This window comes from Podarcis cretensis, assembly GCF_951804945.1.
Source record: "Podarcis cretensis genome assembly, chromosome: 2".
Taxonomy (NCBI): domain Eukaryota; kingdom Metazoa; phylum Chordata; class Lepidosauria; order Squamata; family Lacertidae; genus Podarcis; species Podarcis cretensis.
The window spans coordinates 12338510-12355494 of NC_137171.1; the positions used below are offsets into that span (position 1 = coordinate 12338510).

General features: G+C 47.9%; 1 protein-coding gene across 1 annotated transcript in view; it reads left to right on the forward strand.

Moving 5' to 3' along the window:
- The window catches only part of MAP3K12 (mitogen-activated protein kinase kinase kinase 12), a 109134-nt gene that overhangs the window by 73098 nt on the left and 19051 nt on the right, over positions 1-16985 (forward strand). Inside the window, exons 2-7 of the mRNA XM_079966672.1 lie at positions 3264-3762; positions 7667-7850; positions 10498-10689; positions 11741-11899; positions 14388-14546; positions 15540-15648. Coding sequence (XP_079822798.1) covers positions 3300-3762; positions 7667-7850; positions 10498-10689; positions 11741-11899; positions 14388-14546; positions 15540-15648 — 1266 coding nt within the window. The 5' untranslated portion in view covers positions 3264-3299. The remainder of the gene's footprint in view (positions 1-3263; positions 3763-7666; positions 7851-10497; positions 10690-11740; positions 11900-14387; positions 14547-15539; positions 15649-16985) is intronic.

Sequence of the window (16985 nt, forward strand, 5' to 3'; positions counted from 1 at the left end):
GATATGAGAAGAACTGATTGCTTTGGGGCCCCATCTAAGGCTAGAATCAGATGTAGAATTTCCTTTGCACACCATAAAACCCTGGCCTTGATCTCCCAGAAGAAGGAAGCCAGCAAAACTACCTCTCCACAGGCTCTCAACATGCTGTCTCGGCACACAGATGTTTCCATCAAAAGACTGCTTCCCGCTGTCTTTTTTTAAAATTTTATTTAAACAAAACCCTCCCCCACCTCCATCACTTCTGATGGACTTTGAATTGTTTTCATCTGACATATGCCTGTCATCTTCTGTTTCCCGTTTAATATAAAATATCCAAAACTTGTTTGTTCTACCTTTGGTTTCTTGATCCTATCAAGGCCATATCTGCAACGGAGGCTTCTCTGCCAGGGCTAATAGCAAGAAGAATTCTTTTTTAAAAAAACAACACACAAAAACCCTGCCTCTATGCCTCAGTTCTGATCCGATAAGGTCTCACAAGGGCTGTTATTTACAGTATTAGAAAGATTCACCAAATATTGTGTGGTACATTCAGCATCCTGTCTAGTTTGGCCCTCTTGCTTACAATTAATTTTAAATATTAACATTTCTCCTATTAGAAATATTAGGAACAAGGTGATAAATAAATGGGTAGCCATTTTTGAAAAGGCAGCCTGCCTAAAGCATGCCAATTTTTTATTTTATATGTTTACATGCTACCTTTCCACATGATAGTCTGAAAGGTGGGTAACATAAATATATAAAATACCATTCAGATTTAAAAAACAACAAAAAAAAACAACCCATCATACTAAGAGTTGAAGCAAACGCTTATCCTACACAGAGTAGACCTACTGAAGTTATTGGACATAGCTAACATAGTTGGCTACAACCCTAAAAGTGTAAGTCTATTCAGAAATAGGTCCCATGCAGTTCCACTGGGCTTATTCCTAGGTAAACAGATAGAGGATTGCAGCCTTAAACACATAAAAATAATGAGAGTCAAGCATGGGCAAGAAAAGACGAGACTCAAAGCTGAACATTTGATCAACTGAATTGCAAAGGTGGTGTGTGTGTGTGTGTGTGTGTGTGTCCGTCCATTCCTGCAGCTGAGAGATGCCCTGCGAGTTCTTCTTTTATTCTTTTATCCGTCTTCGCTTTCTGATGCTAAACTTCTTTTTCTTGCTCACTGCTCCGATCGCGTAATCCCCTTGGCACTTTTAAGACTGTCTTTGTTGGTTTCGCCATGCACTATATTAACATGAAAGCTTCTTCGCATCCTTTTTAAAGGCCTTGTGTCTTTTTCCTTCTGGCTTTCCATTAAGCGTCCCATTTCTTCCAGGCCAGCAATTCCATCTCCTTAATCAGTCCATTTGTTTGGGGCTCCCATACATGCCTTGTAGCTTTTACCCAGGCCACCCTGCTCATCCTCAGGCCTGCTTTCTCTCTCTCTCTCTCTCTCTCTCTCTCTCTCTCTCCAATCTCCTTTGGTAAGGTTTCTTTTACATTGTCCATATGCAAGTCCCTTTTTGAGATCTGCCTTTGTTACACTGCTTCCGGGGAACCAATTTTAGAAGAAAGCCTCTGAACTGTTTTCCTAGCAGCCATTTTTAACTTGTGTTATGCTGCAGCCGCTTTGCATTTAACTGCTGCTGAAATCAGCTAGGGCCTGTACCAAAGGATTTTCAGGCTCCTTTAGATGGACTGGAGAAGGTTAGGGAACATCGCGGCATATTGCAAGGGGCTCCTTAAGCAGAGTGGGAAGACGAATGCCTTTGAGCTACAGAAAGAGCAGCTAGAAGTACCAAGTTCCTCCTGGTCCCAACAAAGGGAACCTGCAGCTACAGTTCTGCAATTTTTAATTAAGCCATTTTGTCCATGCCATCACAAACAACCACCGGACCCGCCCTCCCCCCTGGCTGGAGACCCAGGAAAGTCACCACTGCCCGTCAAAGTAGTAGTGTTGTCTAGTTCAATGGCTAGTTCATTGTTGTTGTTTAGTCGTTTAGTCGTGTTCGACTCTTCGTGACCCCATGGACCAGAGCACGCCAGGCACTTCTGTCTTCCACTGCTTCCCACAGTTTGGTCAAACTCATGCTGGTAGCTTCGAGAACACTGTCCAACCATCTCGTCCTCTGTTGTCCCCTTCTCCTTTTGCCCCCAGTCTTTCCCAACATCAGGGTCTTTTCCAGGGAGTCTTCTCTTCTCATGAGGTGGCCAAAGTATTGGAGTCTCAGCTTCAGGATCTGCCCTTCCAGTGAGCACTCAGGGCTGATTTCCTTCAGAATGGATAGGTTTGATCTTCTTGCAGTCCATGGGACTCAAGAGTCTCCTCCAGCACCAGAATTCAAAAGCATCAGTTCTTCGGTGATCAGCCTCCTTTATGGTCCAGCTAGTTCATTAGTGTTGCTTTAAATCAGGGAAAGGGACCGGGCTAAATGAATGAATACATAAGCAACGACTAATGAATGACTCAAATAGTGGCTTAGGAATGAGACTTAACAGGAAAGAGTGTTGACTGGCTTATAGCCTAGGATCTAGTATCAAACAATATGCAAACTCATACAATACCAGTGGCTGGTTCTTTGAACAAAAAGAGATGCATTAGAAGCATTTCTGCTGGGGTTGATGGGGGAAGAAATTGCGAGAGCAGACCAAAGACTATTTCTGTATTCCACAGTTGCGGCAAGAACTTTATTAGCCCAAAAATGGAAATTGCAGGAAATACCAACGATTGCGGAGTGGCAGGTGAAAATGATGGACTATGCAGAATTGGCAAAACTGACTTGCAGTGTCAGGAATCAGGAGGACATAAAATTCCAGAGAGACTGGAGTAAATTTATTGATTGCATTAATAATCATTGTAAAAGTTTGAAGACACTAGCAGGACGGAAATAATTCCCAAGACATGGACTTTACAGTTTAAGTTACAAATATGAGATATAGATTGGGAATAGAAAGCTTGTTGAAGGGGGGGAAGGAAGTCTTAAGCTCGGAAGAGCATGGAAAGATTGAATTGCATGGAAACACCATTTACCTTCCTGCTGGAGCGGTACCTATTTATCTACTTGCACTTTGACGTGCTTTCAAACTGCTAGGTTGGCAGGAGCAGGGACTGAGCAACGGGAGCTCACCCCGTCGCGGCGATTTGAACCGCTGAGCTTCTGATCAGCAAGTCCTAGGCTCCTTGGTTTAACCCACAGCACCACCCGTGTCCCACCTCAGTAATGCTATTGGTAGTCTTATTCACCATGCTTTCTTTTTGTCTCTATCTCTTTCCCCCTTAGGGACTAGCTGGACATTACCTCAAGCTAGACGCCGTCATGGCCTGCCTCCACGAGACTCGCACACCTTCTCCATCCTTTGGCAGTTTCAACACCATCTTGACGGAGAGCTCCCTCCGCAAGCTGGACCCCGACGCCTCGGACTGCACCCCTGAGAAGGACCTGACGCCCACCCAGTGTGTGCTGAGGGATGTGCTGCCCATCGACGGGGGTGGAGGCGGGGGCAGTGGGCACAGCCCCAGTCCAAGCGAGGAGGCACACGACCAGTTTGCCAACAGCGTGTTGCAGCTCCACGAGAACGAAGCTGGCGGGGGAGGCGGGGCTGGGGCAGGGGCCAGCCCCGGGAACCCCGAGGTGCGGCCTACCCGTTACCACGCCGACCAAGTACGGATCCACTGCCACACAGGGAGCGGCTTCCTGGAAGGCCTGTTTGGTTGCCTCAAGCCTGTCTGGACCATGATTGGCAAGGCGTATTCCACTGAACACAAACAGCAACAGGAAGGTGAGGAGACAGTGGTGGACATTAAAGGAATCTTAGTGTGATAGGAACAACAATGGAAGGGGGCAGAGTACGTCCTTTGTGTGCAAGAAAGTCCTGGATTTGATCTCTTATTTTTTTATTATTATTTAAACATATTACCGTATTTTTTGCTCTATAGGATGCACTCTATAGGAGCCCCTTCCATTTCTCCTGCCGCTTTGCTGAAGGGGCGCTGCGCAGAGAGGGGGAGAAAATTTTTTTCTTGTTCTCCCCCTCTAGAACAAGGTGCGTTCAGTGCGTTCAGTGCAGGCAACCTGAAGCCTCCAGAGCGCGGCGGGAATTCCCGCTGCGCTCCAGAGGCTTTGGGTTCCTTTCGACCTGCTCTTTTCCCCAAAGAGCAGGTCGGGGAGCAGCGGAAAGGCTGCGAGCTTGTGGTGCTGGCAGGGGAAGCCCGGGTTCCCCCCCCCCCCCCAGCCCCAGGCACCACACATTCGCTCCATAAGACACACAGACATTTCCCCTTAGATTTTAAGAGGAAAAAAGTGTGTCTTATGGAGCGAAAAATACAGTACTTTTTATTTTCTTACACCAGGGGTCTCCAAGCTTTCCTTGCCTCAGGCCAGTGTCTCCAGCGACAATTGCGCGGTGGGCCAGAGAACAGGGGAGCGCGCCCACATACGCTATTTCCAGTGCACATCCGGATTGGAGGAAGCCTGTGCCCATGCGCACAAGATATTTCTGGTGCTCCTCCAACCCGGAAGTGGGTCCTCACGCTGCACCGCGCCACACCACTAAGAGCAGGCCGCAGGGGTTGCTGCGGGCCGGATAAACAAGTCCCTCGTGCCTTATCCAGCCCCCGAACCATAGGTTGGTGACCCCTGGCTTACACCATTCAAAGTAAGCAATAAATAAGCAGTAAGTAAGCCACTTTCCAGCATTCCAGGTTTGTTCAACCATGCAGTTGTGACACTAATAGCTCCTCCAGATGACCTGTTTATTGAGCATTCAACCTGATTTGCTTGCACAAAGTTTACATGGTGGTTAGATTATATCTGGTCTTTATTGCACATTCGTTCCGATTTGTTTGTGGGGAGGTTAATGCAACAATGAGCATACATCCTGATTTTCTTGTGGGGTGTTTGCAAATTTTCCTGCTAGTTCATCCCACATTTTTCTGTACATTCCTTCTCAACTGCAAAAAGTATGGGATTTTTTTGGTTTGATTTTGAAAAAGCAGATTTGTAGCTCCAGAGTGACATGACCGTTTAAGAATGTACTTTAAAGGTGGGAACCTAAAGTTTGGCGGGGGCTTGAATTTGTCCCACAAATTACCGGCAATCTGAAAGTGCCCTAAATCAGACGTGGTTGCAGCAGGGGTGTTATGTACCACTTTGGCCAGAGGCCATTCGTCTACCCTGTGATCTTTCTGGCACATTCCTGCCCAGACAAACACGGCAACGCCAACTTCTCAGGTGGCATCTGTGCCCAGGCGTGGCTTCAGCCAGCTTCACTGGTTATATAACTTGAGATGGGGACAATCAGTGGTCAGGGATTGCTGCAATGCGCTCTACCTGGGATTGGCTTAGGGACGGCGGCTGATCCAGAACGCAGCCATTAGACTCTTAATGTTTTCTAGCCAAAGGGGTGGCATTGCATACTTCTCTCCTGAAAAGATCTGCACTATTTGCCAGTTTGCTTCTGGGCCCAAGTCAAAGTGCTGTTTTCGACCACCGAAGCCTTCAGTTAAATAACTGTTTATTTAATGTGAGCTGCTCCAGTTAACCTGCAAATAAAAAGAACTGCACGGAGAAGGAACATCCTCTAGCAGCGTACCTAACCATTGTAATATAGATTGGGTACGTGCACCTGCCAAGATGGGTTTTGTTACAAATCCCGTGGGGAGATTTTTCCGTCCCAGACGGTAATTGTGGTAGGTGTTGCTTACTTGAATTCATTCTCAATACTCCAGGCTTGTTAAACAGGGCAGCTTAACCCTTTCCTTACGGCGAGGTGCGTTGATTGCTTACCATGCAAATAGATGTAAGGTGAGGAACAGGATTGGATGAATGGCTGCTGATGTCACTCATTGGGATTAATGTGCCTCCATAAATAGGAAGCTGCCTTATACTGAGTCAGGCCATTGGTCAATCTAGCTCAGGCCTACAATGACTGGCAGATGCTCGCTAGTTTTTCAGACTGGGTTCTCTCTCAACCCTACCTGAAGATGCTGGGGTTTAAATCTGGGACCTTTTGCATGCAGATCAGATGATCTACTGCTCAGCTACACCCCTACATCTGGGAAAAGTACTGCCATGCAGCTTATAGACAGAAGAGGCGTATGGGTGTCCCCTTACAGAATCCCCCAAGCAAAGGCTTACCTTTCCTTGCCTCTCAGTTTTCTGATGATGCCTCTTCCCATTGGCTACCCCTGCTCTAGAGTCTGCCAGTTGTGGCCTCCCCTGGCCTTGCAGCTTTGTCAGCTGGCAACCCTAAGGACTAAAAAGTAGCGAGTGGGGTGGGTGTTGAACATTTCACCTGTTGAAGACCTCACACCATCCAAGTGAATGTGGACCATCCTTTTATTACGATGCTGGCGTGTGTGTTCATACACAAGGGATCATCAGCCCATTTTCTCTCACCTGTGGTCTTCTGAAATAAATAGGACAGGTATTTCCAGCTGTTACAGCTGAATGCCTCTTACATACAGTGGTAACTTGGTACTTAAATGGCTTGGCTCCCAAACAAATCAGCTCCCGAACGCCGCAAACCCAGAAGTAAGTGTTCTGGTTTGCGAACGTTTTTTGGAAGCTGAATGTCCGACGCGGCTTCCTCTTGAGTGCAGGAAACTCCTGCTGCCAATCGGAAGCCGCGACTTTGTTTTTGAATGGTTTCGGGAGTTGAATGGATTCCCAGAACGGATTAAGTTTGAGAACCAAGGTACCACTGTACTTCCTCCTCCTTTGAAAACACGTGGATGGGTCTGGACAATTTTCAGGCTCAAAATGCAGAATCAAGTCCCACGTTTCCTTCCCTCTGGTCCTTTTTCTTCTGCTCCCCCAGCTACACTGGAGCTACCTTTCCATGACCAGTTCATGCATGGCTGGGATTTAAATGGCCCCGTGAGGTGGGCAGGGGGCAACTGCCTGGGGAGAAGCAAAGAGCTGTGAGGAGCATTGGCCCATGAGGCAAGGGGAGATGACCACCTCAGGGGGCAGGATCCACAGGGGCAGCAGATCCCCATGTAGATATTTATTCCTCCTTTGTTCCTGATGTAGGGAACTGTTCCTTGGCAGGGTAGGCGGGCACCATGTTGTGGTTTGACACAGGTGCCAAAATCTATTGGACCAGGCAGCACTCCATCACAGGGACATAGGAAACTGCTCTACAGACTGGTGGTCCTTCTAGCTCAGAATTGTCAACACTGACCAGCAATTGCTCTCCGTGGTTTCAGGAAGGAGACATTCCCAGCCCTACCTGGGGATATCAAGGATACCTTCTGCCCTTCTCCTCAGTCCTGGAAATCCCTTACACACACACACACACACACACACACACAGAGAGAGAGAGAGAGAGAGAGAGAGAGAGAGAGCTTCTGCAATTTCCCTACACATTGGCCTCACACTTTCAAGCTATCTTCACTGCCATGAGGGATAGAAACTCGGTTTGAGTGTTTTTTTTTAACCAAGAGCTGAGGTTCTCAGAATACTGAATGTTACGTCTCTGCCGTGTTTCCGTTTGCCCTTCTAATACACGCTTGCTTTCGTGATTCCTACGTGAGGGTTACGTCTCCCTCAAGCCCTGTGATCTTGGCGGAAGGAGTGCTTCCCTTCCATGCTGGTAGAGAGTTTGCCTTCCTCCTCCTCCTCCTCCTTCTTCTTCCCTTGAACGGTTGTCAACAGCCACCTTCTCTCCCTCCCAAATGCAGACCCCTGGGAGGTGCCCTTCGAAGAGATCATGGACCTGCAGTGGGTGGGCAGTGGGGCCCAAGGCGCTGTATTCCTGGGACGCTTCCATGGGGAGGAGGTGGCCGTCAAGAAGGTGCGAGACCTCAAGGAGACAGACATCAAGCACCTGCGGAAACTGAAGCACCCCAACATCATCACCTTCAAGTGAGTGTGGGGTCTGGGTGATGGGGCGCCTTGGGGGGGGTGACCTGCCGGCTTCCAGGAGGACAGTGCCCAGGTGTGGTGTGGACATTGCCTTTCCCAAGCAATAGACCCTCCTCCTGTTGGGTTGTTCGCCTGCTCACCTGCGCTGGGCACAAGCCATCTTTCCCATGAGAGCATATAGCTAACTGTGTATGTGCTTGGATCAGCCTTCTGCAACTTGGTGCCCACCAGGGAATTTATATAAAGCGTGTTTATAAAAGTGTTTGCTACTGCCCTGTCATACAATATCAGAGCATTACACAACAATATACATTCAGGTAGGTAGCCGCAGTGGCGTAGCGTGGGGGGTGCAGGGGGGGTCGGCCGCACCGGGCGCAACATCTGGGGTTTAGGGTTAGGGGGTGCAAATCCACGGGTTAGGGGGCGCAAATCCACGGGTTAGGGGGCGCAAATTACTTGCCTTGCCCCGGGTGCTGACAACCCACGCTACGCCACTGGGTAGCCGTGTTGGTCTAACACAGTCGAAATATATTAGAAAAATTAAAAAAAAAAATCCAGTAGCACCTTAGAGACCAACTAAGTTTGTTCTTGGTATAAGCTTTCATGTGCATGCACTTCTGAAGAACTGTGTATCTGAAGAAGTGTGCATGCACACAAAAGCTTATACCAAGAACAAACTTAGTTGGTCTCTAAGGTGCTACTGGACAATTTTTTAATTTTTTTATATACAACAATATACAGTAATATATATATATATATATATATAGAGAGAGAGAGAGAGAGAGAGAGAGAGAGAGAGAGAATACACATAAAACAATATACATTAAAAGCAGGACAGAATATGTTAGGTCCCTTGATTTCATTAGGCCTGCTCTGAGTAAGGCTTAGGTTTATTGTTGTTGTTGTTGTTGTTGTTGTTGTTGTTGTTGTTGTTGTTGTTTTACTTATACCCCAATCATCTGGCCAAGCCTCCCCAGCCACTCTGGGCAGCTTACAACAGAATATTGAAAACACAATAAAACATCAAACATTAAAACTTCCCTAAACAGGGCTGCCTTCAGATGTCTTCTAAAATTCAGATAGTTGCTTATTTCCTTGACATCTGATGGGAGGGCATTCCACAGGGCGGGTGCCACTACCGAGAAGGCCTTCTGCCTGGTTCCCTGTAACTTCACTTCTCATAGTGAGGGAACCGCCAGAAGGCCCTCGGGGCTGGACCTCAGTAATCAGGCTGAATGATGGGGGTGGAGATGCTCCTTCAGGTATACTGGGCTGAGGCCATTTAGGGCTTTAGGGCCACCCTTTGACTTCTGCATGACGGGAATATCATAGAATTGTAGCTGGAAGGAACAGTAAGGGTAATCTAGTCCAACCCATGCAATGCAGAAATCACAGCTAAATAATCCCTGATAGATGGCCATCCAAACTCTGCTTTAAAATCTCCAGTGAAGGAGACTCTGTCTGCCATATGAAGGTAAAAGTTGCATCTGTTGGCCTTTGACACGCCTGGAAGAAGCAGACCATTTGGATCCCTTCTAGTCGGGATTCAGGCATCATCATGGGACTGAAACTGCCTTGGTCGCACTGGTTGATGATCTCCAGCAGGCTAGGGACAAAGGTGAGAGCTATTTCCTAGTTCTGCTGGATTTCTCAGCGGCCTTTGACACCATCGACCAAGGCATCCTTCTGAAGGGCTGGGAACTGGGGGCACTGTCATACAGTGGTTCCGCTCCTTTCTCCTGGGCCATGTTCAGAAAGTGGGGGGGGGGGTGAGTGTTCAGAACCCTGGGCTCTCACTTGTGGGGTTCCGTCCTCTACATGCAGCCACTGGGAGAGATCATCAGGGGGTTTGGGCTGGGTGTCCACCAATATGCAGATGACACCCAGCTCTACCTCTCTTTCAAATCAGAACCAGTGAAGGCGATGAAGGTCCTGTGTGAGTGTCTGGAGGCAGTTGGAGGATGGATGGTGGGTAATGGATTGAGGTTGAATCCTGACAAGACAGAAGTACCATTTTTGGGGGACAGGAGGCGGGCGGGTGTGGAGGACTCCCTGGTCCTGAATGGGGTAACTGTGCCCCTGAAGGACCAGGTTCGCAGCCTGGGAGTCATTTTGGACTCACAGCTGTCTGCCCGTGGACTGCCTCGCCAGAGTGGTGCATGCTCTGGTTATCTCCCGCTTGGACGACTGCAATTCGCTCTATGTGGGGCTACCTTTGAAGGTAACCTGGAAACTACAACTAATCAGGAATGCGGCAGCTAGACTGGTGACTGGGAGTGGCCGCCAAGACCACATAACACCGGTCTTGACAGACCTACATTGGCTCCCAGTACATTTCCGAGCACAATTCAAAGTATTGGTGCTGACCTTTAAAGCCCTAAACGGCCTCGGTCCAGTATATCTGAAGGAGCATCTTATTATTATTATTTGACCACTCCTTCTTTTGCTCTTGCCCCACCCACCACTGGCTTGCGGCCCCCAAGAGGTTGCACACAAGGAAATACAGCCCTTGGACCAGAAGCAGTGCCCCTGTCCTATGATAAAGCTTACAGAATTCTGTATCCCTGCTCCATGTTATGCTGAGCACTGCTTAACTGTGTGTTCCTGCTGGCCTCTAACATGCCCTATGCTTCTGCCTTCCTCTTAGGGGTGTTTGCACCCAGGCCCCCTGCTACTGCATCATCATGGAGTTCTGTGCCCAGGGACAGCTGTATGAAGTGCTGCGTGCCGGGCGCAAGGTCACCCCCTCGCTGCTGGTCGACTGGTCCATGGGCATTGCCGGCGGTATGAATTATCTGCACCTGCATAAGATCATCCACCGCGACCTCAAGTCACCCAAGTAAGAAGGGAAGGGGGCAGACCAACTAAACATTGTGATAGACCGATATATCACAATGTCTGAAATAAGGATGAAACTATGTTAAAGTGAACAGGAGGGCTGGGGCAATATCTGGTTTTCAACATCGTGCTATATCACCAGCTAAACATCGCGATCTATCGATATATCACAATGTCTGAAATAAGGTTTGTCTGACTGAGCTATGTAGGTAGAGGCATCAGGTGGCTTTCATGGTTTTCCCGACATCGTGATTTTTGCATAGCATGCACAAGCACATCGTGATTTGTGATATACAGTGGTACCTCGAGATGCGAATGGGATCCATTCTGGAGCCCCGTTCGCATCCTGAATAGAACGTAAGATGCAACGGTGGGTCTGCACGTGCTTGGGTCGCATTTTGCTGCTTCCCCGCACGTGCGCGGCGTCATTTTGAGCGTCTGCGCGAGCGACGAAACCCGGAAGTAACGCGGTCCGTTACTTCCGGGTTGCCGCGGAGAGCAACCCGAAAGCGCTCAACCCGAAGCACATTCAACCCGAGGTATGACTGTATCGCCAGGTCAAAACCTATGGAACCAATATCACGACATGGACTTCAAACCAGTTTTGGTTAATATAGCAATATATCGCCCAGCCCTAGTGATCACAAGATGGGATTAGGATACCAGGTCAGGACTTTCCTCTGATTTAAGAATCAGCACTACTTTTAAAGTGGCAATACGACTAGGACTTTCAACATGTCACGGTTACAAGGGGCAGTATGCATTCTGCCTCCCTGCCAAATTACCAGCAAGGTAATCCAGATTCTTTGTCTAGACTTTAGAGCATAGAACCATTGAACTGTAGAATTGGAAGGGGCCCGGGGGACATCTAGTCCAGCCCCATGTTAAAACCAGAATGCTTCTCCCTCCATTAGAAAGGAGTGCTCCCCCTGCTGACTGCTGAGAGCATGACTTCTCTTTCTTATTTTCCTTGGTCCTGCGCATGGTGGGAAGATCAACATTGCAATGCCTCATGCTTCTTCTCTGCTCTCCCTTCCCCACCCACCCAATAGCATGTTGATCACTTACGATGATGTGGTGAAGATCTCTGACTTCGGCACCTCCAAAGAGCTCAGCGACAAGAGCACCAAGATGTCCTTCGCCGGAACGGTGGCCTGGATGGCCCCAGAAGTCATTCGGAATGAGCCTGTCTCTGAGAAGGTTGACATCTGGTGAGGAGACGGGCCTGCCCAGAAGAGGGGAGGTGTGGGAAGAGGGAGGGATCAGGGCTTGATAGGCCACAAGAACACAAACACACACACATACAGAAATGTGGAGGCAGCCATCATGGAAATGGAGACTTTCTCAGCAGTCCCCAGCCCTTTGCAACAGGACCAGGAGAGAAGCAGGTTCAACTCCTCCCTCATCCATCCAGCTTGTTGGTGACCTTGGGCCACCCACTACCTCTCAGCCTAACCTACCTCACAGGCTTGTTGTGAAGATATAAACATGGACAGGGGTTGGGGGAGCCATGTGCTCTGGCTTGAGCTCGTTGGGTGTGAATGCAATTTAACTGAATCTTCGTGAGGCAATTAAAATCCAACGCAAATAATAAAACACAAGAAAGGGAGATGGGGACTGCTTCCAAGAGTGGAACAAGAGGATTTAAAAATTCAGGTTGCACCCCAAGTGCCAATCTGAAGAGGAAAATCTTCCGTCCCAGAGGGTAGCCACCATGACAGGGGAGGATCCAGAAAAGGGGCAGAGACCCAGAGGCCCTCCAGACTCCTGTCCATCTTTGAATGTTGGCCATTCTGGCTGGGGCTGCTGGGACCTGAAGTCCAGCAATATCTCTGGAGGATTCCAGCTTCCACATCTATGTTCTGGAACATGTCCCCATTAACCAAAAGTCCAGATAATATGTGATACAGAGCTGAGCCTTCAAAACTGTGTGCATCGTGCATATGTGTTCGTGTTCCATGTGGGCAAAGACACCCTTGAATTTTCATATTCTAGCATCCTCCTTCACAAATATACAGTACACATCTATATTGCACATAGTCCAGAAATTGGCAATCTATGCTGAACACTTCCTGCTCCCCCCTGCTGCCATATTTAGATGGCATCTGTGCAGGCAGAAATTGTCTTTATGTTATTTTGTTATAGCAAACAATAAATATAGGCATCTAAAAAGAAGAAGAAGAACCCAAACGTTTATTGATTGACATTTATATAACCAATTTTTCTGCTAGGCAGAAAAACCAGGCAGTTAAAAACAACAACAACAACAACAACAACGGCCTGCAATTTAACAGGCGAGATACAGAATGGGAATGCAAGTGGGGAAATCAGTAGAGTTGACTACTGCCTGAGGCATTTTCGTGAGGGGAGCTGAATGGCTAATGGAGGGGTTTTGCTGTCTGGCCTCTCCCTCTCAAGCAGCCAGGGGGCATAACTACTGCTAGAGGGGGATAATCTACCTGATTTGGTGAAAATACTACACCTCACCCTTTTCAGGGGCCATTGGAAGAAAGAGTCACCACATGATATCATGGGGAAATATCATTTCTCAGTTAATTTACATATTAACTTCTCTATTTATTTTGGTCAAAACAAAAAATTCCTTCCAGTAGCACCTTAAAGACCAACTAAGTTAGTTCTAGGTATGAGCTTTCGTGTGCATGCACACTTCTTTAGATACGTGTGCATGCACACGAAAGCTCATACCTAGAACTAACTTAGTTGGTCTTTAAGGTGCTACTGGAAGGAATTTTTTGTTTTGACTATGGCAGACCAACATGGCTACCTATCTGTAACTATTTATTTTGGGTAACTTATTGCGGAAGAGCAGAATTAAAATGCTAGATGATTCTACCACACAAAATTAGACTGGAAAAAGAGGGAGGAATGCAAAGGAAGGTGTGAGGGTTTTCTACGTTCTCTATCCTGGGATGGCCAACAGGTAGATCCCTCCCACCCACCCCAAAAAAGCTCAACAACTTTGTTGTTGTTTAGTCGCGTCTGACTCTTCGTGACCCCCTGGACCAGAGCACGCCAGGCACTCCTGTCTTCCACTGCCTCCCACAGTTTGGTCAAACTCATGCTGGTAGCTTCGAGAACACTGTCCAACCATCTCGTCCTCTGTTGTCCCCTTCTCCTTGTGCCCTCCATCTTTCCCAACATCAGGGTCTTTTCCAGGGAGTCTTCTCTTCTCATGAGGTGGCCAAAGTATTGGAGCCTCAGCTTCAGGATCTGTCCTTCCAGTGAGCACTCAGGGCTGATTTCCTTCAGAATGGATAGGTTTGATCTTCTTGCAGTCCATGGGACTCTCAAGAGTCTCCTCCAGCACCATAATTCAGAAGCATCGATTCTTCGGCGATCAGCCTTCTTTATGGTTCAGCTCTCCCTTCCATACATCACTACTGGGAAAACCATAGCTTTGACTATACGGGCCTTTGTTGGCAAGGTGATGTCTCTGCTTTTAAAGATGCTGTCTAGGTTTGTCATTGCTTTTCTCAACAACTTTGGTCAATCCAGTGGGTAGATCACCGCCAGTTTTTATATAGTGGGAGTAGATCACCGTCTCTTGGAAGTTGGATAAAGCCTGCTGTAAGAAATGAAAGAGATGGGAAACTGCTGCAGAGTTTTGTGAAAATGGGAGCAGAATGCAGTCAGTTGCTACATGCCAGATGGCCCTGAGATTTAATTTCCCCACCACAGGTCCTTTGGAGTCGTCCTCTGGGAGTTGCTGACGGGAGAGATCCCTTACAAGGACGTGGACTCCTCTGCCATCATCTGGGGGGTGGGCAGCAACAGCCTCCATCTTCCTGTTCCCACCAGCTGCCCTGACGGTTTCAAGATCCTGCTAAGACAGTGCTGGTAAGTCCATGAGATGTAAAAAAAAGAGAGGGGGAAAGCCCAGACGCCTCTCTCTGCATCAAGAGTGAGAACCTGGAACCTAGATGTGTGACTCTCCCCACCCAAATCACTGAATATTATACACAGCTAAGTCATTTTTGGAGACACACTGGCAGGCCAACGAAAGGCACTTGTGTGCCGTTGTGCTCTGCGGGATGCGGTTTGTGCAGGATCGTGCTTGAACACTGAGGTCCAGCTCCGAGGACCTTCTGGCAGTTGCCTCCCTGCGAGAAGTGAGGTTACAGGGAACCAGGCAGAGGGCCTTCTCAGTGGTGGCGCCTGTCCTGTGGTACGCCCTCCCATCAGATGTCAAGGAAATAAACAACCTGACTTTTAGAAGATATCTGAAGGCAGCCCTGTTTACGGCAGTTTTTAACGTTTGATGTTTTATCGTGTTTTTAATATTCTGGCTGGGGAAACCTGGCCAGATGGGTGGGGTATAAATAATAAATTTTTATTATCGTGTGTTTTGTTGTCAAATGTTTGCCAGTGTGTCATGTGGAAACATTTCCGTCCTACTACCAGAACTATGTGGCACACACTTCACACAAGAAGAACAACATCTGGCCATGGGGAGGATTGAGGGAGAATCTTCCTCTAAATTTATTCACCTTTATTTTTATTTTAAAGATATACCTATTAACCTGTGCTGCACAAAATTCCCTGATGGGGACCCAGAAATGAGCATGGTAGTGGCTCCCTTTGCAATAGCCGCAGCAAATTTGGGGGGAAATGACCTTCTCCAGGAAAGCAGATGCCCTACTGAGCAGTGGTTCTGCTGACCAATGCCTTTCATCTATGGAGGGGCACAAATTGCATGCTACCTCCAGGTCCCCATCCCATTTTGGATGCCATCAAATACAACCAAGTGCTCAGGTTGGGCAGAGGCTGGGCAGAGGCTTACCATTAGCTCATGTCCACACCAGCTCCATCCATCTGTTTCTCTCCATCCAGGAACAGCAAACCTCGGAACCGTCCCTCCTTCCGCCAGATCCTGCTCCACCTTGACATTGCGTCCGCCGATGTGCTGTCTACACCGCAAGAGACCTACTTCAAATCCCAGGTGGGTGTTGTTGGGCCAGTGCCTTTCTTCCAGCCCCCCACTAGGGGTGTTGTAAACAAAAAATGCCCTTTTCCCTTATGGGGTATCCAAGAGCCCATATAGAGTCCTTACATAGGTTCCCTATTGGTAGGAGAAGATAACAGAGGCCAACCAGAGAATATTGAGAAGCAAAGCAGCTAGTAAGCTTGATCATTATTGATCTGTTGCAACAGGGTGCTCCCCTCACCCCCAGGAGAGAGGAGGAACCCAGAAAAATGGCGCGCAAGGCGTTATAAAGACTTTTGAAATTGCCACCCTGTAGATCAAGACCACCCCCAGAAACATCATACATACATCACAGAAGGGGTGTAACCTAAGACCACCCCTCAGATACATCATACCTACATCACAAAAAAGGCGGTCTAAAACAGAAATTTGAATGTTGTTTTTCTCCTGCCAATCACCCAATCCCACCACCCTTCTGAGTAATACCCCTCCCCACCTTCTCACTATATAGAAGGGTCTGGTGACTTCTGTTTCAGTGTATCTGAAGAAGTGTGCATGCACACGAAAGCTCATACCAAGTACTAACCTAGTTGGTCTTTAAGGTGCTACTGGAAGGAATTTTTTTATTTTGTTTTTCTCCTGTCGTTGTTTATCTCCTGTCTGGCAGGTTACTTGATTGGATTGCCTGGGTAGCCTGGCCAGTCTTTTGTAATGATAAATACTTAGTTCCTGAGGCAGGTCACAGGCTCACACCCTATTCATATCTTAAACATGCCCTTAAGACAGGATTTGTGAGGAAAGAGACAATGGGGAGGCTTTTCCATTTTCCTTTGACCTTGCAGAGAAAACATTTGCTCAGTTTGGGACAGTTTGAAAATCAAAATGGTTCCAGGTCGGTCTTCCAGTGCTGATCTATGTATGTGCTTGGTTGGTACACTTATGAACATTTAACATATATCTAAGACCTCAAAACTCCTATCACAGGGGTCACACTCACTTCCTCTCCATTTTCCTCGTAGAGGTTAATACGGAGCTTTCCTCTCTCTTTCTCACCAGCCTATGTGCTGTTTTATTTATTTGCTATAGTTATTCCTCCGTAGATTCATGATGGTGTACAGGGTTCTCCCCTCCATCTTATCCTTGCCTTGTGAGAGATAAGTTAGGTGTAGGTTTGGGTGACAGGCCCAAGGTCACTTGCTGAATTTCGTGGCTAGATTTGGGTTTGAAGCCAGATCCGCCTCTGACACTCTTAGCCAGGGAGGGGGAACCTCAGCCCTGTGGGCCAATGGAGGCCTCTCCATCTGGCGTTGGGACTTTCCCCAGGCCACAGCCCTTATTGGCCCTGCATTGCC